At 50.9% G+C, this 27028-nt stretch overlaps 1 protein-coding gene across 6 annotated transcripts in view; it reads right to left on the reverse strand.

Moving 5' to 3' along the window:
* AGAP3 (ArfGAP with GTPase domain, ankyrin repeat and PH domain 3) overlaps positions 1 to 27028 on the reverse strand; it is an 84490-nt gene that overhangs the window by 25309 nt on the left and 32153 nt on the right. For 3 of the 6 annotated variants that reach the window (XM_037835805.1, XM_037835804.1, XM_037835808.1), the window contains exons 1-8: positions 7354 to 8510; positions 5747 to 5805; positions 5375 to 5462; positions 5082 to 5167; positions 4748 to 4889; positions 4065 to 4199; positions 3762 to 3889; positions 1595 to 1753 (exon numbers count right to left, since the gene is read on the reverse strand). In XM_037835805.1, the coding sequence (XP_037691733.1) occupies positions 1595 to 1753; positions 3762 to 3889; positions 4065 to 4199; positions 4748 to 4889; positions 5082 to 5167; positions 5375 to 5462; positions 5747 to 5805; positions 7354 to 8320 (1764 nt within the window). In that variant the 5' untranslated portion in view covers positions 8321 to 8510. Of the gene's footprint in view, positions 1 to 1594; positions 1754 to 3761; positions 3890 to 4064; positions 4200 to 4747; positions 4890 to 5081; positions 5168 to 5374; positions 5463 to 5746; positions 5806 to 7353; positions 8511 to 27028 lie in introns of those variants that run through there. The other 3 variants (XM_037835807.1, XM_037835806.1, XM_037835809.1) reach the window with 1 other exon arrangement.

The following is a 27028-nucleotide window of genomic DNA, read 5'->3' on the forward strand; positions in this document are numbered from 1 at the left end:
AGCAAGGAGGCTATGGAGCTGGATCGTGGGGAGGGGGCGGGGAGAGTAGTGACAGGGTGGTGTTGAGTAGACGGCGCCCTGGGGTTGTCACAGAACAAGCCGACAGGGAGGAAGAGGAGAGGTTAAGAATGATGACAAGGGAGCAGACGACTGAGGCAAGATGGAAGGGAGCAGGGAGCCAAGGGCCCTGATGACGGTCACCGTGCACACAGCACCCGAGGGCTCCATGGCGGCGGCAGTGGTGGTGGCGGCAGCAGCAGCAGCAGCAGCAGCAGCAGGTGTGGGGGTACAAGCAGGCGGCTACCAAGGCGCTGGGTACCTCGGTGGGTGTGAACGGGAACAAGAAGGCCGCGAGTTTAGGCTGGGTCAAGGCTGGGCAAGGGTGATACGCAGCAGCAGCTGGCAGCAGAACGAGGGTCAGGCAGCACGGGGGGGAGAAGAGGGCGCGTGGCAGGCACGGGATGAGCGGAGGCAGGCAGTCCGGGGAGGGAGAAGTCTGCTGGTTGGGGCAGGAGGCGAGGATGAATGAGCAAGGCGAGGGAGCCCAGGTTCTGGGCGGGGTTCCTGGGAACCCCGAGGGAGCCTGGCCTGGCTGGCTGAGCACGGGGCCAGTGAGCGCCCGAGCCCTGATGCTCGGGAAGAGGCGCATGGAGTGACGGCAGAAGGACAGGCTGGTGATCTGGGGACCCCACGGCCAGCTCACCCACCTTTGTCTGACCCAAGACTCCCAGATTGTCCAGCCAAATCCCAGTTAGTGGGTTAGAGTTTGGGGGTGGGGGAACACATGTCAGAAACTGGGGATGGAGCCACAGCAGGCTCAGGTGGCCCTCAGATGGGAGGGGGCTGCGCCCTCACATGGGAGACAGTCAGAGCCCTGGGTGTAACGTCTGGGGGAAGGAGATAGGAAAAACCTGTGTGGGAGGAATGAGGCAGTGTGGAAAGGAACAAGGATGGGAATCAGGAGATCAAGGTCTAGGAAAATATTTCTAAGCCTTTGTTAAACCAATCCCAGTGGTGGGTGGAAAGCGTGCTCATTTTCCTTTCAGCAGTATGAGGTAACAGAGAAGGAGGTGGATGAGGGTCAGAAGGCCTGGGCCTGGGCTCTGCTTCTAGCTCTGCCAGCGAATCCTCCGTATAACCTCGGGCAAATAACCTCCCGCTCTGCTAGCTCATTAACTGTTGAATAAAAGAGGGTCAGGGGAGTTAGACTAGATGAGTTCAAAGACCCCTTGAAGCTGGTAAGGAAGTTCTAAGGGATCGAGGAGAGCGTATGTGTGTAGCAGAAAGGCAGGAGGGATCTGTGGGATATGGTGATGGCAATGAGTAGAAGCAGTGATGGGAAGCCCCTCTGTGGGCTCAGAGGAAGTCTGTGGAAGATGCTGGGTGAGGACAAGGGCACTGGCGAGGAGCCTACAGAATCTGTGGGTAAGAGAGAAACACTGTGGGTATGTTCAGAAAGGAGCTCTCTCCCTGGTGTGGGGCTGCCCCTGGCTCCTGCCCTGCCCTTCTCCTAGCTGGGAGCCCTGGCTCAGCCCTGCCTGTGCAGTGAAGGAGAGCCGGGCAGGCGGGGGGCGGCAGGGGCAGGGCCACATACCGTGAAGATGTTGGAGCGCCGCTTGGACTGCTTGCGGATGGGTGTGGGGGTGGACGAGGCAGCGATGGTCTCGATGCGCAGCTCCCGCTGGCTGATGCTGGGGGTAGAGGGGACTGAGGACGAGTAGTCGCTGAAGGCGCTGCCGCCGCCATTCGTGGCCTAAGGACAGAGAGGGCTGCTGAGGGTGGCTCCAGGGTGCAGTGTCAGGGACAGGCACCAGGGAAGCGGAGGATGCTGGGAATCCCTGATCTTCCCCTGGGGAGGTCACTCGGGGTAGTGGGTGGACCTAGCCTGAGGCTGATGGGGCAGCAGAAGGTACTGAGTGGGAAGTCAGGCATGGACTGGAGGCAGAAAGCCTTCTTCCCAGGCCCTAGCAGAGGCTCTCGTGTGCCGACCAAGGAGCTGAAGCAGACACAAAAGCTGTCAGGTTGAAATAAGGGACAGAGCCTAGAAGTGGATAGGTTGTGGAGTCCTGGCTCACAAGTGGGTCTGGAACAAGACTAAGGCCACCCAGGACATTTGCTGGTGTGGGCTGAGGTGGAAGGTCACACTGGCTGAACCCCCCAAAGTCAGTGGCATATGTCAGGCATGCAGGAGCCTGGGAGACGGGAGCGATGGGCTGGGGTCGGGCTCAGGGTGCATGAGGAGGATGAGGTTTCCTTCCAGGGAATGTGTGTGAGAGGGAAAGGGAGACAGGGAAAGCCAAGGACGAGAGGGCAGAAAAGAGATGCGACTTCCAATCAGAATGAGTTGCAATGAGGGGAGAGAGAAGAGAAAGGAAGGTCACAGGATGGAGACAGAAAGTGCATGGGAGCAGTCTACTCCAGGACCCAGGAAACACACACAGGAAACAAGGTGCCTGCCTGTTCCCTACCTGTTTGTGGGACCTGCAATTAAATAGAGAATGTGTTCTGACCTGGCAGAATCCTTCTAATCCTCATGTGTACAAAAGGAGTAAAATATATGAAACACCACCTTTTAGCGACATAAGCCCACTGGGCCAGGGGCCCATATGCAGAGCTGAGTTGCATATGCTCCAAAATCTGCTGGTTGCAGGGAAGAAAGACCTACGATTCCTCCTTCTTTTGTCCATGTAGAAACACTTACAGGGGAATCCCTGCTACTTTCTCAGAAGTCCTAAAGGGAGAGGTCCCTGAAAAAGCAGTCAGGTTGTGGTCAGAACACGGGTGGCTGCCAAGTGCCACGGTGAGCCTGGGCAAGACGATAACCCTTGGCAGAACTAAAGTCGAGTGGCTGTCAACTTGGCCACCCACTGAGCCCATCTGTTTATGGCCCAGGGCTTTAAACAGAATAGGGAGTGGAGCAGGAAAATGCAGTTATGAAATGAAGCTCTGGCCCATATACCAAGGGCAAAAAATAATCAGGCTGTAGGCCCAGGAAGTGGACAGGTGTCCAAGTGGTATTATTTGGGGAACACTGCAAGACCTGGCTCAAAAGCAACCCCTCCCAATAGTACCCCACATTGATCCAAAAGTCATTCATTACTTTGTGGCATGCAGTGTATTCCTTCCAAAATACAAATACTCGCAGAAGGATTACAGGGTAAATCCCCAGTGCTTAGCGAGAATGAGTATATCAAGTGCTTTCTCTATTCACATGGAAGAGAGCAGTGAGAGTGTTAGGGAAGGCAAGAGTCCAAAGAAAGGAGAGGGACGCCAGGCCTTTGCGCTCTTCCCAGTTTTACCAAGGGTAGTCTTCAGCAGGCCTAAAACAACTTTCTCTCAGTCCTGTGCCTTCTGAGTATGGTTTCCATGGAAGCAGCTCATGAGACAATTCTAACAATATCAACTACAGCAAATGTTTATGTTCTCTGCACTGAAATGGTTGGGGGGGGTGACAATAGGAGAGGGAAGGGGGTGGGAAACTGTAGCAGGAACGGACAGTCAGCACGGGGCAGGAGACGAGGCCAAGGCCAATCGTGCAGGCTGAATGGAATCCAAGCCAATGCTTTCAAAACCATCTGCAAGGCTGGGAGACAAATGGATGTGGGGCAGGCATGAGGAAGGGGTCTATGGTGGAGGTGTGTGTGTGGGGGACAAATAGGGACAATGACTTCAGTAGCCAGACAGCTGTGTATGGTGGGGAGCAGAGCCAAGGGTGGGGGTGGGGGTGGGGGGATGAAGCACGGTTGGGGGGCTCAGCCCACCTGGTTGATGTGCACAGCCGGGATGGAGGCGGCGGACACTGCCGAGTGGCTGGGGGAGTTAGGCAGTGACTTGCAGGGGCCGATGGCCAGCTGCTGCTTCTTCCGCAAGGCTACTACCTTCTGTGCCACTGCAGGGGACAGCAGAGTCAATTCTCTCCTCAGCAAAGAAGGGAAAGCCCAGCTCAGAGCCTCCTCCCAAAAACACAGGCTCCACTAGCCAGGGAGCCTTCCTGAGCCCCTCTCAGAGGGGACATGGCCATAGGCCTTGGCCTGTCGGCGACTCCCACCCAGCACCCAAGTTACCGTCCTGGAAGACACGCTCCACGTTGAGCCCGTAGGTCGCGCAGGTCTCATAGTAGGTACAACGCTTCAAGTCCGTGGAGAGTTTGCGGGCCCTGCCGTCATCGATGACCCGGGGGTTCGCAGCACTGATGGCATCTGTTTGAGAAGAGGGTCAGGGGTTTACTTGGCTGGCTGGGAAGGGAGGTGGCGCGAGGTGGGAGGACCACTGGTCAGAGGGTGGGTGGGCTGTGGAAAACACAGAGCCCTGAGAATATGGGAGTCTGGGCCTTATTTCACCTCTGCCACCAACTCATTGAAAATGAGCCATCCACTTCATCTTGCCGAATCTCTGCTCATGAATCTCAAAAATGTGTACCAGATAGTTGCTAAGAGCCCCTTCCATCCCCGAGACCATACGGATTGCAGGGTTAGCTGGGGAAGGCAAAGTGATTATGAAGCAAGGAAGAACCCCAGGTATGGGGCAGCAAGGGAGGAGTGAAATGTCTCTGGTGCTCTGTGGTTCAGTGTCCTGGATGCGATCAGCACTGGAAACCGTGCGGGGTGGGGCTGGGGCTTTCTCCCATCTGCCCATCCAGCTTTCATCTGGGGAATCGATAGTCACCTGCTCCACTCCTGCCCCTGGGGCCCTACACTTCCCTATCCCAATCTCAGACGTCCTGCCCTCCTGCAGGGCCCAGCCTCACCCTGAGTGCCCACCAGGACCATGGGCACCTCGCTGGCATTGCGGAAGCTGCAGAGCCGCAGGAAGTAGTTATACACCGTCTGGAAGCTGATTTCATCCTCCAGGCTGAACACAAACACCACAGCGTCCACCCAGGCAGCAAACTAAGGGGAGACCAAGCTAAATTACCACCCCCACCTGTCATCTGAAAAACTCCCCCACCGGGCAGACCCACTTGGAAGGGGCTGACTCCTTCACCTTCCCCCCAACAACCTCTCCCAGTCCCAACTGGGAAGCTGGAGAAAGGGGCACCATTACCCAGGGCTGGTCTACGCGTCCTGGGGCAGGAGCATCACCTGCAACTCAGGGGGGCCTCCTTCATCTCGGATCAACAGCAGGTAACTCTGACCATCCACCACAATCTCCTTCTTAAACCGACCCCCTAGGAACAGAGTTCGCAGTCAGGACCAAAACTTGGAGAAAGAGCCCAAGGGGACCGGAGAAGAAATCTATAGCTTCTGACTGAAGAGATACAAGAGGGCTAGAAAGGCTAAGAGGCTAGAGACCCCCCTCTGCTCAGACCATCAGCAGGAGAAAAAGGGGACAGAGTAGCCCTCCTCAGTGTCCAAGTTAGGCCTGAACCACTCACCTTCGGGGGACTCCTCCTGGACGTAAGTCCCGGTCAGATAGCGATGCACCAGGGCCGACTTCCCGCTGGACAGGTTCCCCACAATGCCCTGAGGGAGGGAGAGGGTGAGAGGAGTGGTCAGAGGGCAGGAGGAAGAAGGCCCAGGACAGGGCAGGAAAGGCAAGTAAGCATGAGGAAGGAGACAGGCCAGGCAAAAGGGAAAGGAAAGAGAGAGAAAACGAGGGAAGGTGAGGGGAGATGGCCAGAAGCAGCAAGAGGCTGAGGGAGGAAACCAAACACAGAGAAAAAGGCAATGGAGGGCTCAGTTCTTCCAGCCTGGGCCCCACCCAGCTCCAGGGCTGCCTTGGCCCCCCCCACCCAGCACTCACTCACCACTTTAAGCTCCGGCACAGAGCGGCTCAAGGTCCACTCCTGGCTGTTCACAAACGAGTCTGTGGACGAGAAGGCAGCCCTATTAGGATCAGGGCAGCACACAGAGACAATTCCTACTGCCACCCCCATTTATCCCCACCTCTTTACTATCCACAACCACGTTCACCCCAACTGCCTCCTATGATGCCCCTTCCTAAGCAAGAAGATTCTTTTTGAGTGGAACAGAGTAATACAGTCTTCAGGGAGAGGACTCTGATGGGTGTGGGTTCAGACCTGTGTGCCCCTCCTCATCTTACTGCTCCGACAGGTGAGTAGCTCCCATCTTGAGCCCCACCCAGCCAAGTGCCCCCAAGGCCCAGACGCCAGGCCCCGGTTAGAGGCCACCCCAGCAGGTCCCAGCCCAGACCCACAACAGGCTGAGCACTTGGCAGAGGGGCCGGCCTCCCATGGCGAGTAGGAACAGCTCACTCTCCATAGGGTGGGGCCACCCACTGCATTCCTGAGCCAGACTAGGGAGGGAGGCGTGCCTTGCCGGCCCTGATCCTGGAGGGGCAGGCCAAAGGGGGAACTACCCACTCCACCCAGCCCCACCCCGCCCTCCTACCCAAGTTCCTCCTTATTGGGAAGCAGGGCCACCCTTTCTTTCCCAGAGACCTGCCTCCCAGGCTCCTGTCTCCTCCCTTCCGGTTCATTCTTGGCACCACTGGAAGCTCCCCCTTGACTTAGGCAGTGTCCAGGGAAAGAGATAGCCTCGCTGCTACTCAGAGCCTAGCAATAGCCAACTGCTTGCTTTTTTATCCTTCTAGGTTTTAATATAACACCCCCAGGCAGCTCCACATGGCCCAGTCCTTGACCAGCCCCTCTGGCCCGGCAGGGCAGGCTTCACCTCCCTGAGCTCCCACGTCCACTGTCCCAGATTGTTTCATGCAGGAGTTATCACGACCGGGTCCACAAACAGTCCCTAAAACCACCTGCATCAAGCAGCCAGAGGTGAAAGCTCAACACCAGTCTGGGAGTTAGGAAACTGGTGTTCTAGCTCAGTTGTTCAGCCTAGAGCCAGGTGACCTGGGTAAGTCTCTTTCTTTTTCTGAGCCTCAATTCCCCAAATAAGAGGATGGGATACTCATCTTCTGCGACCCTTCCAGGTCTGATATTCCCCGACCGTCTGGGTCAGTGCCATCACCTGAACGCCCCCGGGGTGCTCAGCCCCAGCCTGGAAGTCCTCCTCTGTCACCTTCCCCTCTTCCTGGCACCAGACATGTCGTTGTCCGGCCCCTGCAACGACTCAAGACACTGACGGGGAATCGCAACAGCCACAGCTTATCTATCTCAGCCAAGGCCCCTCACTCGGGCCAAACCCCACTCGCCCCCAGCCCACATTGCACACCCCCCTCCACCACGCACGTTCAACGACTTTCACACAAAGCTCCCAACTTTCTCATAGCCTCCAATCAGCGAGGCCCACAATCTTTCGGGATACCCAGAGCCGGGCTCTGCCGTCCCCGGGGCCCCGGAGCCTAAGGGCAGGAGGCGGCGCCCCGCCAGCGCCCGAGGCCGGGGAAAGCCCCAAGCGGCCGGGCCCCCGCGCCAGGCCCCCTTCTCCTTACCGGGCGGCGGGGCGGGAGGTGCGTTCTGCACGCCCAGGAGCAGCGGGGCCGCGGCCGCCCGGCGGCTCCACAGCGGCTCGGCGGGCCCCGGCTCCCTCCGGCGGAAGCGGCTGGTGAGCAGTTTCCAGAGGCTGGCGCCGGCGCGGGGGCGGCTGGGGTCGGGCGCCCCCCGCCTGCCCTCGGGGAACAGCAGGTCGCGGCGGCTGGGGAAGGCGTGCAGGGAGCTGGCGTCGCCGTCGCTCTTGGTGCGCGTCCGCGGCGGCCGCGGCAGCAGCCCTGACTCCGAGCGCCGGATCTCCTGGCCGCGCCGCAGCCGGAAGCTGAAACTCTTCCTCAGGGCCGAGAAGCCTCTTCGGGGGGACTCGGCGCTCCGGCCGCCGCTCCCCCGAAATACCTGCCAGCGCTGGCTGCTCCACAGCGAGGCGCCCCTGAGGAAGCCCGAGCTACCCGCCCGGCCCAGGACGCCGCCGGTGGCCGGCGAGTCGGCGGCTCCCGAGAGTTCCAGACGGTTCACCTCCAGGAACGTCATGCTGGTGGGCCGCGGCCGTGGTGGCTGCTCGGACGGGGCCCGGTTGCGCCGGGGCGGCCCAGGGCTGGGCGCGGCGGGGGGCTCCGCGGGCGCGGGAGAGCCGTCGCGCGGAGTACCAAGCAGCCCCGACGGCTCGGCGCCCGGGGCCGCGGTCAGCAGAGGCCCGTCCGACTGGCTTCGGCGGCCGAGGCGCGGGCGGAGGAGGCCGAGCAGCAGGCTCCGCACGCTGGGGGGCGGCGGCCCCGAGCCGCGGGAGCAGACACTCCGCGGCCGCACTGGCTGCTCGTGCGCGGCGCAGAGGGCGGCCTGGACGGCGGCGGCGGCGTGGGCCGCCGGGGCGCCGTGCAGGTCCAGCGAGTCGCAGACGCTGAGGGCGCGGCGGCAGGCGGCGGGCCGCTCCCTGCTGCAGCTGTCACCCGGCGGCCAGCCCCGCTCCATGCTCAGGGCCCGGGGGCGAGGGCCAGGCCCATGATGGCGAGGGGCGCTGGGACTCTACCCGGGCCGGGCTGCGGCCGGGGCGGACGGACTTCTGGTTTCTGGGCCCCAGGTTTCGGACCTACCTATCGAGTCCCTCAACTCCTCCACCTCTCAGCCGGCAAGCCCAGACCTGGAGAGGCAGGGAGCCAGCCCAGGAAGGAGAGAGAGGCGGCAAGCCTGGCCTGGAACACCCAGGAACGGCGGCAGAGGAGCCAGCCAGCTGGGGCAGCCCCCGGGAGCCCTCAAAAAACAGGAAATTCCAGCCCAGGGCTCCTCCTCAGATTGGGGCAGGTAGGTGAGGAGCTGTCATTAACAGAGGGACAAATAAGATAACAGTCCTGGCCTGCACCACATGCTGGGTCCCGTTTTGGAGAAAAATGGGGTATTTTCACTTTCTCTGAAGGAAGAACCACCAGAAGGTGATACATGATGGAGGGAATTATTAAAAACCTCAATTAGGAGTTAGAAAGCAAGTCACAAGCCTTCTGTAGACCTCAGTCTCCTCATCTATAAAATGGGAAGCCTGAATGAGGTGATCCTAATAATTTTTGGCTCAGGCATTCTGAGGTCTGAAAACTGAGAATGATAGTTGCTTGATGCTGTGGTAGGCTTCTGTTTATGACTGAGGCTGTCTTTTTCTTTGAAGATTATAAAATCCAGAAGATACTCATCTTTCTGGACTGGGTCAAGTGTCATCCTACCTAAGGGAAGCTGGAAATCAAAGGATAACTTCTAGGCCTGGACCCTGCAATTCAGGACAAATGACTCACTTCCCTTAAGTCTCTGGCTTCTTACTGCTCACTGGGTCCCACCTACTGTCCAGATGTTACTCCCCCGAGGACAAACAGCTTGCAGGACTGGAGTCCCACACTCACTGTAAAGGGAAACACTGCTCTCCCAAGCTCAGATGGCCTTTAAATTTTAAGACTGAGGGTTGCACCAGCCACTTAGTAAATCTATGGCTCAGCCCACATGGGGGCCAGGAGTTCCCTGTGTTTTGGTTTACATTGCATTTAAACATCAGCCATCTCCTGAGGCCCTGGAGATTACCCAGTTTACCATAATCCACAAGGTAGGCACGAAATCATCTGGCTACAGCTGCTGCTGGTTCTGTATTGTGAGCAGATCAGGAGAAACCAGTTCAGGTAGTGGCAAGGGATGAGGGGGCTTGCATTTCCTTTAAAGAGCCAATACCCTCTACTTGCTTCCACCCCCAGTCTAAACCAACTCCCAACGTCCTTTTCAGCTTTAGAATTCCATGGTCCTGGTCAGAAGCTAAGTGCAAGATAAAGTGGCACATTCCAGAGGGGGCTGGGGTTGGGGGAATGCCTAAGGAAGGCTGGGCCTCTCAATCCAAGTTGTCCCCCCACAGAATCGAGAGCTGGAAATTCAGAAGTCCCGGTCTGGATCTCCCTGGCCTGGAGAGGCCCTGGGGGTGATCTTGGATTTTCCTGGGACTAGTTATTAACAGTGGTGAGGATCACTTCTTATTCTCTGGGATGAATATCCCCACCTAATAGATGGTTCAGCAGAAGGGCCTTTCCCAGGATCCTCAGTCAGTCAAACATGGAGACAAGAATACAACCCAGGAGTCCTGGCTCACATTTCCAAGTTTAAGTCTCCCAGCCTCACTGAGCTAAAGGGCAAAAGGAAGCACTGTCCCTCTCCCTTGATTTCCCTACCTGCATGTCTGTGTGTCTGTTCTCTCTCTCCTACACACACATAGGGAATTACCCTCTCTCAGAAGACTCAGGCTGCTCATTCACAAGCACTTCTCCCAATTCAATGAAAATGCAAGAACAGGGTAGCAGCTAGGGGAGCCAGCCTTTGGAGACTGGGGTGGGGGGTGGCAGACAAGGTGCCCCAAAGAGGGTAGCTGCTTTAGAACCCAGCTGGTCTCCAGCGATGAGGCACCAGCCTCCTTTGGGCTGAGCCCTCTCTCCTACACAAGCTGGGACGCGGTGGGAGAAGAGCAGGGTCGAATAGAAGGGAAAAAAGTCCCAGCTCCACACGCTGGCAAAATCACACACAAGGGGTCTCTGGAAGGCAGGTGGCAGTGCCCAACATCAGAGGGGAGAGAATGTTTTACGTTCTCAGAGGACACACAAGCTCCCAGGTCCACTGCACCTGCACAGTCAGTCCAGGTCAAAAGCTCAGCCTGGGTCAATTCCAAACCTTCCTCTTCCTCACCTGGCTGCCTCCTCCTTCCTATCCCTTTTTCCCAGAAGCAATTTCTGACCTGGAGAAACTAGGCAGGGAAGGGCACCTGCCCAAACGTAAATGTCCCAGGACATAAAGTCAGTTAAAGACCCCAAAAAAAGAAAAACAACCACAAGCACATGACACACCTCTTTTCCTCTTTGGCATCAGCCCCAGGTGAGGGATTAGGTCTCTATCTTACAACATTCTGCTCTAAAAACATGGCAAATACAGTTCCAGCCATTCCCTACTGGGCCTGAAGGAAATTAGGACAACCCTAAAAAGCTCCAGGCTGGGACCATATAAACAGTATAGAAATTCAGTACAATTAGCCTTTCTGCCAGTTCTATGTTTCTTAAGGCCATCAGGCTAAATTTGTCACTTAAGGGCTGATTGACTCCAAGGAAGTTATTGGGGGGATTAAAAAATGGAAACTCTCAGATGCCTGCAGCCTACAGTGTGGGTCAGGATGAACTCATTCCTCCTAGAGGTAGGGAGTGAAGAGATGAGCACCAAGGAGCCCCTTCTGCTCAGAGTGACTGCAGATCAGAAGAAGAAAGAGCTAATGCTAGACAGACCCAGCTGCAGGGTGAGCTTGAAACAGTGACAAACCAATCTGGGCCTCAAATGTCCCGCCCTGAGAAAAGTATGTGTGTGCCTCTGTGTGCACACGTGTGTCTGAGGGGCAGGGAGAGGGGATTTACTACTAACCTCTCAGGGCAAAAGAGAACAACTACAGAGGTGCAATACATGAAATGCTGCCCTCAAATATAAGGCCGGTTCTAAGGAAGAGGAAAAGGGCAGCCTCTGCCCCAGAAATCCCATAGGACCTTGTACCTAGTCTCCCTCCACTCAAATATTTGCTGATTGATCCACTGATAAGAATTGAGGTGTGCCCAGCTAAGGCCGACACAACCCTCAGGAACCTGTGTATATCCTTTTCAAGAGATGAGGAAGGACTAGCTTTCTCCTAAAAGCCAAAGATTGTGGATGGCTGCGGAGGGGAATGCTTCCTACAGCAGGCTGGTGCGGTGGGAGTGCCACACTGGCCCTTAGATACGACATGGTTCGGGATCTTGTCCACAAGGTGGCAGCAAAAGATCTTCCTGCAGCTCTGGGCCTGAGGAAGGTGGGGAGGGGCTCCAGCAGCGTCCGTGGTGGCCCCTCGGGTTGGCCAAGAGCCACGGCCACTGAGCCAGAGGGAGGCAGTGAGTGTGGCACCCAGAGCTCCCCCAAGGGTTGGCTGGTCTCTAGCAAGTTCTGTTCTCTGCTCAGGTCTCTGGGTTGGGGATTAGGGAAACCAGGAAGAAGCGCGGGGCTTGTCTACTACACCTCCCACTTCAACCCACCACACTCCCATCAGCAGGCTGCAAGACACGGGCCTCTTAAAAGTGTCACATGTTGTCCACTGAGACAACTCCAGTCAGCAGCAGTGGCCACAGCAACCACCTCTAAATTCTATCCCCCGCAATCTGCCTCATCCCCATTTTTTCCCATCATCTTAATAAATGGCCCATCAACTACTACCTTGCTCAAGCCAAAAACCTAGAAGGCATTATCGTCGATTCCCTCTTTCTCACCGCTTCGCCACATCCAATCCACTGCTTGGTCCTGCTGGCTCGACCTCCTAAACATATCCCAAATCCATCCCTGTCCTCCTAAACGTATCCCAAATCCGTCCCCATCTCACCACCTCCTTTGTACAACACTAAAGCAAGCCCCCATTTTCCCTTGCCTAAAGGACATTAGCTTCCTAAACAGGCCCCCTGCTTCCACCCTACTCTATCACCACCACCATCAACCTATTTTCTTTACAACAGGAAGAGTGCCCTTTTAAAACCATGAGTCTCTGTCAAGCCCCAGCCAAAACCCTCCAATGACTTTCTTTTAAATGTAGAATTACACCCAAACTCTTTATTCTCTTGTAAGGCCCTATGTGATCTGGCTCCTGGCTACTTCTTTGATCTCATCTCCTACAGCTCTCATTACCCACCTCAGTTCTGCTGCAAAGTCTCAAACAGGTCAAGCTTGTTTCCTGCTTTTCCTTCTGCCTGACATGGCTGGCTCCTTGAGGTCACGCAGAGCTCAGCTGAAATGTTACTTCCTCGGGAGGCCTTCCCTCCCCATCTAATTGCCCAGTCCCTCTGTCACAACACTCATCACTCCTGGATATTTTTCTTAGGTGTTTAATGCTCCCCACGAGAACTCTGCCTGGCTCATAGTAAATGTGCAATAAATCTGTGAATGAATAAATGAATGGATGATGAATGCATTTGCTGAGAATGAACTGTGGACCCAGGCTTTTGTTCTCCTTGTGGACTTACAAGAGTTTGAGTCCCTGGCCAGGACAGGCTGTTGAAGACCTAAGTCACAGACAAAATAATGTGCACAAACCCCAAGTCAAGAGACACAGTGGTGCACTGGCAAGACACGAGCTCTGGAACTAAGAGAATTGGGTTTGAATTGAGCCTCTGTCATCTATTAGTAGTGTGGCTCTCAACTATTGCCTTGTAACTTCACTGGGTCTCAGCGTTTAAGCTGTAAACTAGGGATAAAGCCACCTTCCCAGCTGAAGCTGTCGGGAAGGTCACTGATGTGATTGTGAAGGGTTCCCACACATAGCAGGTAAGCCTTTATATTGGGGAAGAGAGAGAGCACCAAATGGGACACAGGAATTATTTAAATCAGTATCAGCGTTTTCCAAATCAGAAACCTAGTTGGGACACCATCAGTCTATGACTTCAGTGGTTTCATACCTGCTCAGGCCTGTCAATTATGGGCTGGTCCCCATCATCTCTTCCCTAAGAGACCTCACACAGCTAGGGGGGACCATGGAAGTCCTTCAGCCCCATTTTGGATCATGTTTTTCTCTAAAAATCTCATGAAAGCTATGGATTCTAGAGAAAAAAAAAATGCACATGTGTATAAACATCCAGATTTTTTTTTTAAAGGAGGTTCCTAGGGTGCCTCAATTCCAGCCCTGCCATCAATTCCAGGTTTAAGAACTCATGTTCTGGTGCTAACTTCTCATTTTGTAGAAAAGGACACTGTTTAAGGCACTGGGGATACAGCAGTGAACAGACAAGTCTCTGCCCCACCCTGCCTAGAGGTGACGCAGATATCGAGAACTCCTACGGCAGGCTCCCTAAGGACCCACAGTTACAACTGGCACAGAAACCCCCACGGCACCTGGGACCCTTAGATGGCTGATCTTAGGATACTCGGAATTCTGCCCTCATTGCCCAAGTTCTGAAGGTCAGAGAGTTCCCTAGGGGCTTGCTTCCTCTCCTCCCCCCAAAAAATGAAGACACACCATCCAGAGGGGCAGGGGCTTGTGCCAGCCCAGAAATGGCTTTTTAGGAACCACCTAGCTACTTAATAGTAGCTTCTTTGTTTTTCTTTCCTTTATTCTTTTTGTCAATGAACCCTCTGCCAGGCACTGGGTGGGCACTCAAGGTATAAAGATGGACGAGACATGGTCCCTTCTCTCCAAGAGTTCAGTTGGTCTGTATGTCCCCCCACCCAGCCTCCTGACCTCCCCCTTTCCACATCCTGAAACCCTGAAAGTGACCCAGACACTGCTCCATCCTGGGACCACAGTCAGCAGCTGCCTGGAGGCCTGTCATGGGACACCAGACGCCTCTGCTGAAAACTCAGCCTGCGTTTCAACAGTTCCTCCCTGAGGGGGAAGGGAGCCTGCATTTACAGCTCCATTCTTTGTGCTCCCCATGTGCCGAGCACTGTGCGAGATACTTTTTAAACATTATATCATTTATAATCCTCGAAATAAACCCGGAAGATGGTTAGTAGGGGACTGTAACAGTACCACCAGGTACAGGGGGATTCTGGGTTCAGAATGTGAATATAAAATCCCTAATTGCACCTTGCCTTTTAGTCACAATTTTGACATTGTTTCCAAATTTTGTTCTCTACCTTCAATGAGCTAAACACCTGCTTTTTTCAGCCTAATGAATTTCTAAAATGCATTTGATTTATGAAATCTACATGCCTTATCAGTAGTATCAGCACTTTCATTGTTATTATCTATTTTTACAAATATAAAATATTTTAATAAAGGGAAAAAGCAATAAAGTGTTCAGATAATTGCACAAATCCTGCAGCACAGAGATGAAGAGGCTGCCAGAACGGAGCTGTCAGGGGGCAGGCAGTGCCACCACAAGAGTTCAAAATGATTGATGCTCCGCTCAAGTAAAGATGTGTAAGTTCAGGGTCCCAAAGAAAGGGGGAGCTGAGGTGTCAGTGTACACTACCAAAAGAAAAAAAATTCAGATAGTTTCAGTCTAATGGACAAACACTGAAAAGTGCCTGTTTTTCCATCCCAGATTTTAAAAGCAGAGGCAGGTTACTGTCCCAGGGGGTGGGAGCCTATGCTCTGGCAGGTTCTCAAGGCCAAGCCCAGCCACTGCCCCCAAGCATCCAGCACTCACGCCTGTATCCTCAGAGGCTGCCAGGATGGGCCCTGCCTAAAAGGGATCCAGGCCCCTGTACAAGCCTCCTCCATCCATCTCTGCTACCTCAGCTGCAGTCGTGCCCAGCCTGCCTGTCATTCAAGACTCAGTGCAAGCCCTGCTGCCGCCACAAAGCCTCCTCTCCGATCCGCAGCACATCTCGTCGTTGCTGTATGAGCTAAGATTTAATATACCCTCCCCTCATCCACAGGCCCAGCCTCATCAAGGACACACACCTGCCTGCCGGCGCTGAGAGCCAGCCTCCAGCCACAGCCCTAAAGCAAAGGCAGCTTTTGCCCCAGGGACTCCCCAGACAGCAAAGCCCCACACACCTGAGGCAGCTGCTGCCCGAGACACACAGGAATTTATTGAGCACCTTATGCATATTAACCCATTAAGCCCTCACAATAACCCGTTGAGAAAGGCACCATCATTCTCCCCATTTTACAGATGAGGAAACTGAGGCACAGAGGTCGAGTCACTGGCCTAAGGTCACCCAGCTGGGATTTGAGCCCAGGCTGTCCTCGCTGGTGCTGATCTGGCCTAACGAGATTTCTAGTGACAACAGGGCCAACCTGAGCCCAAACCGTTCTGCAGTCAGAGTTCACACCTGAGGCAGCATCGCACCCCCACCCCCGCCCCCGCCCAACATACTTTCCTTTCCCACCCGCTCCTGGGACCCACACATCAGGACGGCCCAACCTTGGCCTTCCTTCCAAAAAGGTCCCCCCCCCCCGAGAGTCCTCCTCTCTGATCTCCCAAACTCCTGCCCCCCAACTCCCACTCACCCCATCCTGGACCACCACGACGTATGAATCACTGATGCAGGCTTCGGGAGCTACCCTTCTCAGGGATACATGCCACTTACAGAAGAAGAAGGTATTGTGGTAGCCCAAAGACACTAGCCTTTAATGATTTTTCTTTCTGGCAGGCAAAAGAAGAGCTATTTGAGGCCAATCGGCCCTTCAGCACACCTCAAGTTCACGCCATGTGGCCAGCGCCACCTACAGGCCAGGCCAGCCCCGAGAAACATCCCAACTCTCACCGTCAGGAAGGAGAGAGATGAGTGAGGACGGGCTCTGTCCTCCTTGAATTTTAGCCATTTGTCTTCCCTGGAACACCAGGAGCTTCCTAAGGATGGGGTCTTGGCTAGTTCATCCTTGCTGCTCCTTCCCTCCACTTTCAGGCACACAGGGAATGTCTGATGAGTGAATTCCCTTCCCCAGGACTCCCCTCCCCAGAGCACTTCCCTCTGACAGAAGGAGGGGGGCATGTGGCCTCCCCACCCCACCCTGCGGGGTCAACTCACTGCTGCCCACACTGAGCCAACGGATGCCAGAGCACCTGCCCAAGCACCAGGCTTTATACCACAAGCTCACTACAGAGGGCAGAAGGGCTGCAGCAGGTCAGGGGATACCAGATGACCACCTGGGGGCAGAGGGCTAACCCTGAATGCCCTCAGATGCAGTTGGTTCTCCTTCACACTCTTCCTTTTAAACAACCATCAAGTGGTCCCAGCCCCCGATTTTCCCATATCATAGAATGACTGAGAATCAGTCACAATCTCAGCACATTTGGGGGTTGGGTTTTAGATTTTTCCATTTTAATTCTAATTCTTTTCTATCCTTAGCTACCCTGGCAGCCCATCAGTTATCAGGCCTGGGCAGGCCTGGGTGCAAAGGAAGAGGTCAGCATCTTGAAAAAGGGTCAGGTAACCCTGGTTACAGCTGTGGGGGTCCCACGGGAGGCTCCTCAAATTCATGGAAGCACTGGGCCAGAACGACACATCCACCTGGGCTCATGGCTAATTGTGATCTTGCTCACTCTGGGCAGCGGGGCACTTATCTGCAAGATTAGAAGGCTAAGCGGTCTCTAAAGCCATTCAGCACAGCTGCTGTCCTCTGGTAACTTACATTCCAAGGTCAAAGCCAGAGTCAAAGCCAACCAGGAGGTCCCTGGCACTGTACCCCTCCTGAGACAGCAATGAGATCTAGCAGCAACCTGTGCAGTCACTCAGGGTTGAACCAGGCATAAGACAGCTTAAGACACACACCAGCATCTTGAAGACACCACATTGAGTGAAACAGCCAAGCCCAAAAGGACAAGTATGGTATGATTTCACTTACATGAAATACCTAGACTATGCAAATTCATAGAGACAAAAAAGTAGATTACAGGATACCAGGGGTGGGGGAAGGGAATGGGGAGTTAATGCTTAATGGGTAAGGAGCTGCTGTCTGGGGTGACAGGAAAGTTTTGGTATTGGATGGTGGTGCAGTAGCACAATATTATAAATGTAATTAACTGAATTCTATACTTGAAAGTGGTTAAGATGGAAACTGTTTTGCTGCATATATGTTACCATAAGAGAAATAAAAAAGTATGCACAAAAGCAGCAGGTACAGAGCCCCTCCCTAGGGAGCCATCTGCAAATGTTCATCCACCACTTCTCAACCCCAACCAGACCAGTCTCCTCCCCCTTCTCTCCTCCCTGCACACCTCTACCTGTGCTGTTGTGTGCATGCATTCTTCCACCCAACATTGTCCTGGAACGCCCCGCTCACTCACCTCCCACCTCCCCCTTGAGGCCACTGATTTCACCCATCTAACCCCTGCCCCAAGCATCCTCTCACCGTCATCCAGTCAAATGAAGCCCACCTCCCACAGCTGGTTAGGGCAGTCTGTGCAGAACTGGGGCATAACGAGCAAGAAGAGGGTTTGACGGACTGTGGGAAACAGAGGCCCAAAGGAATATGCCAGACCCATCAGATTTAAAGGACAGGAGAGAAAATCTCAACAGACCCCACGACCTAAAAAAGTAAAATCCTGAACAATAAAAAATGTTTTAAACCCTCAGATAACAAACATAACTCAAGGGAAATCAACAACCTGAAAAAAAAATATGTGACTATGTCAATGGGTTAATATCATTAATATATAAAAAGCTCATAAACATTACTTAAAATAATAAAATCTTTAAATAAGTAAAGAAACTACATTGAACAAAAATTAAGTGTGGTGATGGATACACAGCTGTATGAGGGTACCCAGGGGCAAGTGATTGTACACTTTGGATCTTTGGATAATTGTATGGTATCTGAACAATCTCAATAAAAATGAAAAAAAAAAAAAAAAGAAGAAGAAACTACAAAGGCCAATAAACATGATAAAGCTCTCACCCTCATTGGGTACTCAAAGGAAAACAAATTAAAACAAAAATGCAATGCTCTTTCTGCCCTACCATAGTCATAAAGTCTAGTTGTTTTAATGGGGCTGCCCTAAGCTGGCAGAGATGCAGGGAAGGGGGTCCTCTGGGCTGCCTGCAGGACCACCCACCCCTGGCTTCAGCTGGCTGGACAGTAACACAGCCACATGCGTGAAGGGGAGAAAAGAGCTGTATACACCTCGTACTTTCCCCCACAGTGATTCCTAAGGAGACCACCGGAAATGGCGGTAAAGATTTAAGCCCAGAGAAACTCAGCACTTCCAAAACAGTAACAACAACCCTAAGTGTCTGTGCTGGTTTGAATGTATTATGTCCCCCAGAAAAAGACATATTCTTGTATGGGCAGACGTATTGGTGTTGATTAGATTGTAATTCTTTGAGTGTTTCCATGGAGATGCGCCCCACCCAACTGTACGTGATAACTCTGATTGGATAATTTCCATGGAGGTGTGGCCCTGCCCATTCAGCATGGGCCTTGATTAGTTCACTGGAGCACTATATAAGCTCAGAAAGAAGGAGCAAGCTTGCTACAGCCAAGAGGGATACTTTGAAGAACGCACAGAAGCTGAGAGAGTAGCTGCAGATGAGAGACAGTTTGAAGACGGCCGTTGAAAGCAGACTCTTGCTCCAGAGAAGCTAAGAGAGGACAGACAACCCAAGAGCAACTAAGAGTGGCATTTTTGATGAACTGCATCCTAGAGAGGAACGTCCTGGGAGAAAGCCATTTTGAAACCAGAACTTTGGAGCAGATGCCAGCCACGTGCCTTCCCAGCTAACAGAGGTTTTCCGAACGCCATTGGCCATCCTCTAGTGAAGGTACCCGATCATCGATGAGTTACCTTGGATGCTTTATGGCCTTAAGACTGTAACTGTGTAACCAAATAAACCCCCTTTTATAAAAGCCAATCCATTTCTGGTGTTTTGCATTCTGGCAGCATTAGCAAACTAGAACACTAATTATTGTATTCTTATTTTGTTACTTTGGAACCCTAAGTCAAAAATAAATTACTGTGAAGGAATTTCATTTTTTTAAACACCATTTGCATTGGTTAGGGTTCTCTAGGGAAACAGAGCCAACAAGAGATATCCACGAATATAAGGTTTTATAAAAGTGTCTCACACAACTGTGGGGATGCCCGAGTCCACATTACATAGGGCAGGCAACAAACTGGCAACTCCGATGAAAGTGTATGATGAACTCCTCAGGAAATGCTTTGCTGGTAGCCAAAGAAGAAGTGAAGGTTCTCTCTCTTTCTCCCTTAAAAGTCTTCAACTGATTGGATCAAATCCAGCTGACTGAATTCTCTCATTGCAGAAGATGTACCCTTCATTGATGTAATCAGTCACAGATGCAATCAATTGACTGATGGTTTAATAAACCAGCCTTCTGGTTTATTAACCAGCCACAAATGTCCTTGACCAGACACCTGGACACCAACACCTGGCCAAGCTGACACATGAACTTAACCATCACAGTCCACCCCTTGTCAACTTGGCAGTTATACACATCACCTTAAACCATACTATCTTTATCTCTAAGTAGAACACAATAACAGACACATATTTCACCTAACAATAATCAGCTGTCCTGCATACAACCGGAAATGCATTAAATCTCTTCAGTATAGGGTGCAAGTCCTTGGGTGACATTGATTCTTAAACTTGATTTCCTTTAACTTCAAATAAACAGTACAGCTTATGTTGTATGATAGAGAAGAAAAAGATATTTGCTTTACAGACAACTACAAACATACTCATAACAAAACAAGAAGGAAATATTCATGCCATCATAGTCCTCATTTCTGTAACTGGTCACATGGTTGTAGTTCATATTTATCTACCTTCTTCCACTATCCATTCCATGTTCCCTTTACCCTCAGCAAGGACTTCAGCTGGCCATGCTTCTTTGCCTGATGGGGTGACCCAAACCTTCATTCCTGAAGTTTCTGGGCCATTGGTAGCCCTGCCTGGATTGGGTTGTTGCAGTTTTCCATTGACTTTAATCACAGGACATGGTAGTACTAAGAGACACCCTAGGGGATCTCCTGTATTCCAGGAAAACTCTTCTTTACCTCCATTGTGTAGCTGCGGTGCTATCTTCCCTTGATAGTCAGGATCAATGACCCCAGCCAGTAAAATAATTCCCTTGCTTGCCTGTTGATTCAGAGGCATGAGAAGCCCACAGTGGCCAGGTGGCAGTCTTAACTTCCAGTTCAATGGGATTATTGTTGTGTTTCCTGGTGGAAGCACTCCTCCTTTTGGAACTAAGACTTGTAGACCAGCAGAGCTTAAGGATGCAGGGACAGGAAGAAAAAATTTTCTTAGTGGATCACTAGGAGTGATAGTGAGTGGTGCCAACCCATTTCCACCCCTTGATTCCTGGACCCGTGAATACTGGCTATGGGAGAAACAGCCCCATAGAGCTGACACTGATTCAGAGCATACATAGTCTCCTGGAGAACACTGCCCCAGCCCTGCAAGGTATTGCCACCTAGTTGGCACCATAATTGAGTCTTCAAAAGACCATTCAGTGGTTCTATCAACCCAGCTGCTTCTGGATGATGGGGAACATGGTAAGAGCAGAAAATTCCATGAGCATGTGCCCATTCCTTCACTTCATTTGCTGTGAAGTGGGTTCCTTGGTCAGAAGCAATGCTGTGTGGAATACCATGATGGTGAATAAGAAGTCCACAGATGGTAGTTTTGGCAGAAGCATTGCGTGCAGAGAAGGCAAACCCATATCCGGAGTATGTGTCTATTCCAGTAAGAACAAATCACTGCCTCTTCTGTGATGGAAGTGGTCCAGTGTAATCAACCTGCCACCAGGTAGTAGGCTGATAACCTCGGGGAATAGTGCCATATTGGGGACTGAGTGTGGGTCTCTGCTGCTGGTAGTTTGGGCACTCAGCAGTGGCTGTAGCCAGGTCGGCCTTGGTGAGTGAAGTCTATGTTGCTGAGCCCAAGCATAACCTCCATCCCTACCACCATGACCACTTTGTTCATGAGCCCATTGGGCAATGACAGGAGTGGCTGGGGAAAGAGACTAAATGGTATCCACTGAAAGGGTTATCTTATCCACTTGATTATTAAAATCTTCCTTTGCTGAAGTCACCCTCTGGTGAGCATTAACCTGAGACATAAATATCTTCATGTTTTTTGCCCACTCAGAAAGGTCTATCCACATACTTCTTTGCCAGACGACTTTGTCACCAATTTTCCAATCATGTTCCTTCCAAGTCCCTGACCATCCAGCCAAACCATTAGAAACAATCCATGAATCAGTATACAAGCACACCTCTGGCCAGTTCTCCTTCCAAGCAAAATGAACAACCAGATGCAGTGCTCCAAGTTCTGCCCACTGCGAGTATCTCCCCTCACCACTGTCCTTCAGGGACATCCTAAAAAGGAGCTGCAGTGCTGTAGTTGTCCACTTTAGGGTGGTGCCTGCATATTGTGCAGAACCATCTGTAAACCAGGCCTGAGTCTTCTCTTCCTCAGTCAACTGAGTCAACAGCCTCAGGAACTCCCCAAGAGGCCATAGCTGTGGACTGAGAAAGAGAAGGTAAGGTGGAAGGAATGGGGGCCATGGGAATTTGGGCCACTTCTCATGTAACTTACTTGGGCCTTCAGGACCCACTCAAGCTCTATCTCACATATACCATTTCCATTTTATGATGGTGTGTTGCTGTGCATGCCCAACTTTACGGCTTGGTGGGTCGGACAACACCCAGTTCATTATAGCTAACTTAGATCTCATAGTAACTTGGTGGTCCATGGTTAAGTGTTCTGTCTGTACTAAGGCCCAATAGCAGGCCCAAAGCTGTTTCTCAAAAGGTGAGTAGTTATCTGCAGAGGATGGTAAGGCTTCACTCCAAAATCCTAAGGGCCTGCACTGTGATTCTCCTATAGGAGCCTGCCAAAGTCTCCAAACAGCATCTCTATTTGCCACTGACACTTCCAGAACCATTGGGTCAGCTGGATCTTATGGTCCAAGTGGCAGAGCAGCTTGCACAGCAACCTGGACCTGTTGCAGAACCTCATCTTGTTCTGGTCCCCACTCAAAACTAGAAGCTTTTCTGGTCACTTGACCAGAGTAGCACACCCAAATGAGGAATATGTTGTCTCCAAAATTCAAAGAGGCCAACTAGGAGTTGTGCCTCTTTTTTGGTCATAGGAGGGGCCAGATGCAACAGCTTATCCTTCACCTTAGACAGGATATCTCAACATGCCCCACACCACTGGACACCTAGAAATTTTACCGAGGTGGAAGGCCACTGTATTTTTGTTGGATTTATCTCCCACCCTCTGACACACAAATGCCTTACCAACAAATCTAGAGTAGTTGCTACTTCTTGCTCACTAGGTCCAATCAACATGATATCAATATAATGGACCAATGCGATGTCTTGTGGGAAGGAGAAATGATTAAGATCCCTGTGGACAATATTATGACATAGGGCTGGAGAGTTGATATACCCCCGTAGCACTGTGAAGGTATACTGCTAGCCTTGCCAGCTGAATGCAAACTGTTTTTGGTGGTCCTTACTAACAGCTATTGAGAAAAAAGCATTTGCCAGCTCAATACCTGCATACCAAGTACCAGGGGATGTGCTGATTTGCTCAAGCAATGATACAACATTTAGAACAGCGGCTGCAACTGGAGTCACCACTGGGTTAAGTTTATGATAATCCACTGTGATCCTCCAAGACCCATCTGTTTTCTGCAAAGGCCAAATAGGAGAGCTGAATGGAGATGTGGTGGGAATCAACATCCCTGCATCCTTCAAGTCCTTAAGAGTGGCATTAATCTCTGCAGTCCCTCCAGGAATCTGGTATTGCTTCTGGTTTACTATTTTGCTAGGCAGGGGCAGTTCTAGTGGCTTCTCCTTGGCCTTTCCTACCAAAAGAGCCCTCATCCACAACTCAGGGTACCAATGTGAGGATTCTGCCAGATGCTGAGTATGTCTATTCCAATTATGCATTCCAGAACAGGGGAAATAACCACAGAAAGGGTCCAGGGAACCACTGGACCCACTGTGAGATGGACCTGAGCTAAAACTCCATCGATCCCCTGACCTTCATAAGCCACTACTCTGGTGGGCCAGAGTGATGTTTTGGGTCCCCTGGAACTAATGTCACTTCTGAACCAGTGTCTAATAGTCCCCAAAATATCTGATCTTATCCTTTTCCCCAAAGCATAGTTACCCTGGTAGAAGGCCATAGGTCCCCTCGGGGAAGGCTGGGAGGAAGATCAACCTTATACATTTTGGACAGTGAAACAGGGTCTTTCCCCAAGAGTACCTGGCCTTCCCCTCATTCAAGAGGCTCTGAGAATTGATTAAGGGGCTGTGACTCTCTGTTTTTGTAATTCAAGGTAGGCTTTTGTTCACTTGACCTAGAATTCTTCTGCTTATACAGATCAAACAAGAATTTAGTAGACTGCCCATCAATTTTACTGCTACTCCATGATCTACTAGCCAACACAATAAGCCTCTGCAAGTCAGATTATTTTGGCTGCTACTTTGAGCCTGTTTTCCACTATGGCAGCCATGCCCACCTTGTCTTTGGTGATTAACTGCTGTCACGTGGCTTCTGCCAAGTCTGGCTCTGATTATCCCCATTGTGTTTAAGGATTCCAGCTCAGTGACAGCAGTTCCCACAGTAATATCTGATCTATAGAGAAGGGCGACTACAGAGCTCTTCAGGGATGAAGAGCTAGTGTCACAAATTTATTCCTCACAGTTCTGGTAAAAGGTGTGTCCTATGGACATTCCAGGGGTGTGTGAGCAGGTCTTCCTTGATAAATCCACTCTAACATTCCAATCACTCTAAGCCTTTGGATTCCCTCCTCTACATTATACCAGGGCAGTTCTGGAATTTTGACCTCAGGTAGTCAGCCACCTTTTGATCCATGTTTCAGCCAACCACCCAAACTGTTAATACCCTTTCTAACCCCTCAAGCTACAAGATTGAACGCAGAATCTCTTCTTAGTGGGCCCATATCAATAAATTCAGCCTGACCTAACTTTATATTCCATCCACCATTATCCCATACCCTTATTATCCATTCCCACACATATTCCCCTGATTTCTGTCTATATAAATTCAAAAACTCATGGAGTTCTTCACTGCCCTCCCCCCTATGTGGGACTCAACTCCCAGGGGTGTAAATCTCCCTGACAACACAGGATATGAGTCCCGGGGATGAATCTGGACCCGGCATCGTGGGATTGAGAACAGCTTCTTGACCAAAAGGGGGATGCAAAATGAGACGAAATAGTTTCAGTGGCTAAGAGATTTCAAATGGAGTCAAGAGGTCACTCTGGTGGACATTCTTATGCACTATATAGATAACACCTCTTAGGTTTTAATGTTTTGGAATAGCTAGAAGTAAATACCTGAAACTACCAAACTCCAACCCAGTAGTCTGGACTCCTGAAGATGATTATATAATAATGTAGATTACAAGGGGTGACAGTGTGATTGTGAAGACCTTGTGGATCACACCCCCTTATCTAGTCTATGGATGGATGAGTAGAAAAATGGGGATAAAAACTAAATGACAAATAGGGTGGGATGGAGGGGATGGTTTGGGTGTTCTTTTTTTACTTTTATTTTTTATTCTTATTCTGTTTCTTTCTGATGTAAGGAAAATGTTCAGAAATAGATTGTGGTGATGAATGCATAACTATATGATCGTACTGTGAACAGTTGATTGTATATCATGGATGACTGTATGGTATGTGAATATATTTCAATAAAATTGAATTCAAAGAAACAAAAAACAAAAAACTCATGGAGTTCTTTTGGAGTATAGCACAATTCCTCATGGGTCACACTTTGTACCTCACCCTTTGCGGCCTGTTGGGACTTTAGTCTAGTTATAATCTTGAAGCAAAAACTGGTGGTGGGTGTGGGTCATGAACAGAATTAGAAGTATCATTCAAGCCATTTACCTCAGGACATTCCATTGCAGTTTCATCTTGTGAAACAGGATTAATCTCTTCATACAGAGAAGTGAGGGCTGCTTCCTCAGAGGAGGTGAATATAGGTTTAGTGGGCACTGAAGGGTTAATCTCTTTAGGTGGAGGTTGGATGGCAGGCTCCTCAGAACAGACTGGAGGTTGGGTAGCTGTCTTCTCAGGGCAGACTGGAGGTAGGGGGTCTGTTTCCTCAGGGCAGATCATTACTGGTATATCTATCAAAAACTCAGCAGAATCCGGGGTTCCAATATCCTCACTGCCGTTATCTTCAACCCATATGTCCCCATCTCAAGTTTCAGGATCCCACTCTTTTCCAACAATGACTTGAGTTTAACAGCAGTCACCCTGCGAGGTTGAGACTTCAGTTTACGTTGTAAATCTGCTACTTGCACAATGAGACTCTGGGTCTAGTTTTCAGAAATCTCAAGTCTGCAGCCACAGGAAATGAGATTTTCTTTCAAGGTACACATAGAAACCTTTACATCTGTCATACGGCGCTTAAGTTTCAAATCTAAAGCCTTTAGCTTGTCCCTTTCTCTTATAATTTTATCCAGCGCATCTAAGAGCAACCAGTCAACTCATTATACCTCTTAACTCTGCAAAACTCTGTTAAGGTGTCAAAAATACTGTCACTCAGAGCCTTACTTCATAGAAGAGTATGATTAGGAGAATCAAATGCTGATATTTCATGTATCTCCATTGCCAACTCATGCCATGGACTGACAGTGCCATCTTGATTATTGGAAATGGAGTCATTAGTGCCTTTGAATATAATCAGAGTAGATAACCAATTACAAACAGCCATTTTAACATTCTGTTTCTCAAGAACCACTCCCAGTACCCAACTGTATTGGTCAGGGTTGTCTAGGGAAGCAGAACCAACAAGAGATATCCATAAATATAAGATTTTTTAAAAGTGTCTCATGCAGCTGAGGGGATGCACGAGTCCAAATTCCATAGGGCAGGCAGCAAACTGGCAACTGTGATGAAAGTGTTCAACAAACTCCTCACGAAATGCTTTGCTGGCTAGCCAAAGAAGTGAGTCCTCTCTCTTTCTCCCTTAAAAGACTTCAACTGATTGGATTAAATCCAGCAGATTGAATTTTCTCATTGCAGAAAACACACCCTTCGTTGATGTAGTCAGCCACAGAAGTAATCAATTGAATTATGATTTGATAAACCAGCCTTCTGGTTTATTAACCAGCCACAAATGTCCTTGTGGTAACGGTTAGGCCAGTGCTTCCTTGACCAGACACCTGGACACCATCACCTGGCCAAGTCGACACATGAACCTAACCATCACACCCTTAATTAGGGTATGTCTTGAGTTCAGTGGACAACAATGGTCACTAGAAATATTACTGCTCGCTGTCCTCCTATGAAGTTCTTAAATCAGTTGGAACAAAGATTTTTCTTTCAAAGCAAGACAGAAAATTGAATGTAAGCTGAACCATGTAAAAAAGAAGAAAAGGAAAAGACCTGAAAATGATATGAGTAGCTGACTGTCCAGGTTAGGATTCTTGGTGATTTGCATCTGCATCTTTAAATTTATCTGAGATACAAACATTTCTCTGTACTTTCTTAAATGTCTACAGAGGCACCATTACTTTTGTGAAATGAAAAAGAAACAGAAGAACTGCTCATGACTGGGTGAAGACTGAATGGGGACCGGATGCAGGGGAGAGGAATTATCATAGCAGAAACATGGGTCTGCTTTCTCCCCACCGAGACCCCTGCCTCTCCCCAGCAGCCTCTGCCCTGCCCCTCCTCTTGCCCCTCCAGTGAGCCCTTC

This window comes from Choloepus didactylus, chromosome 5, assembly GCF_015220235.1.
Source record: "Choloepus didactylus isolate mChoDid1 chromosome 5, mChoDid1.pri, whole genome shotgun sequence".
Classification (NCBI taxonomy): domain Eukaryota; kingdom Metazoa; phylum Chordata; class Mammalia; order Pilosa; family Megalonychidae; genus Choloepus; species Choloepus didactylus.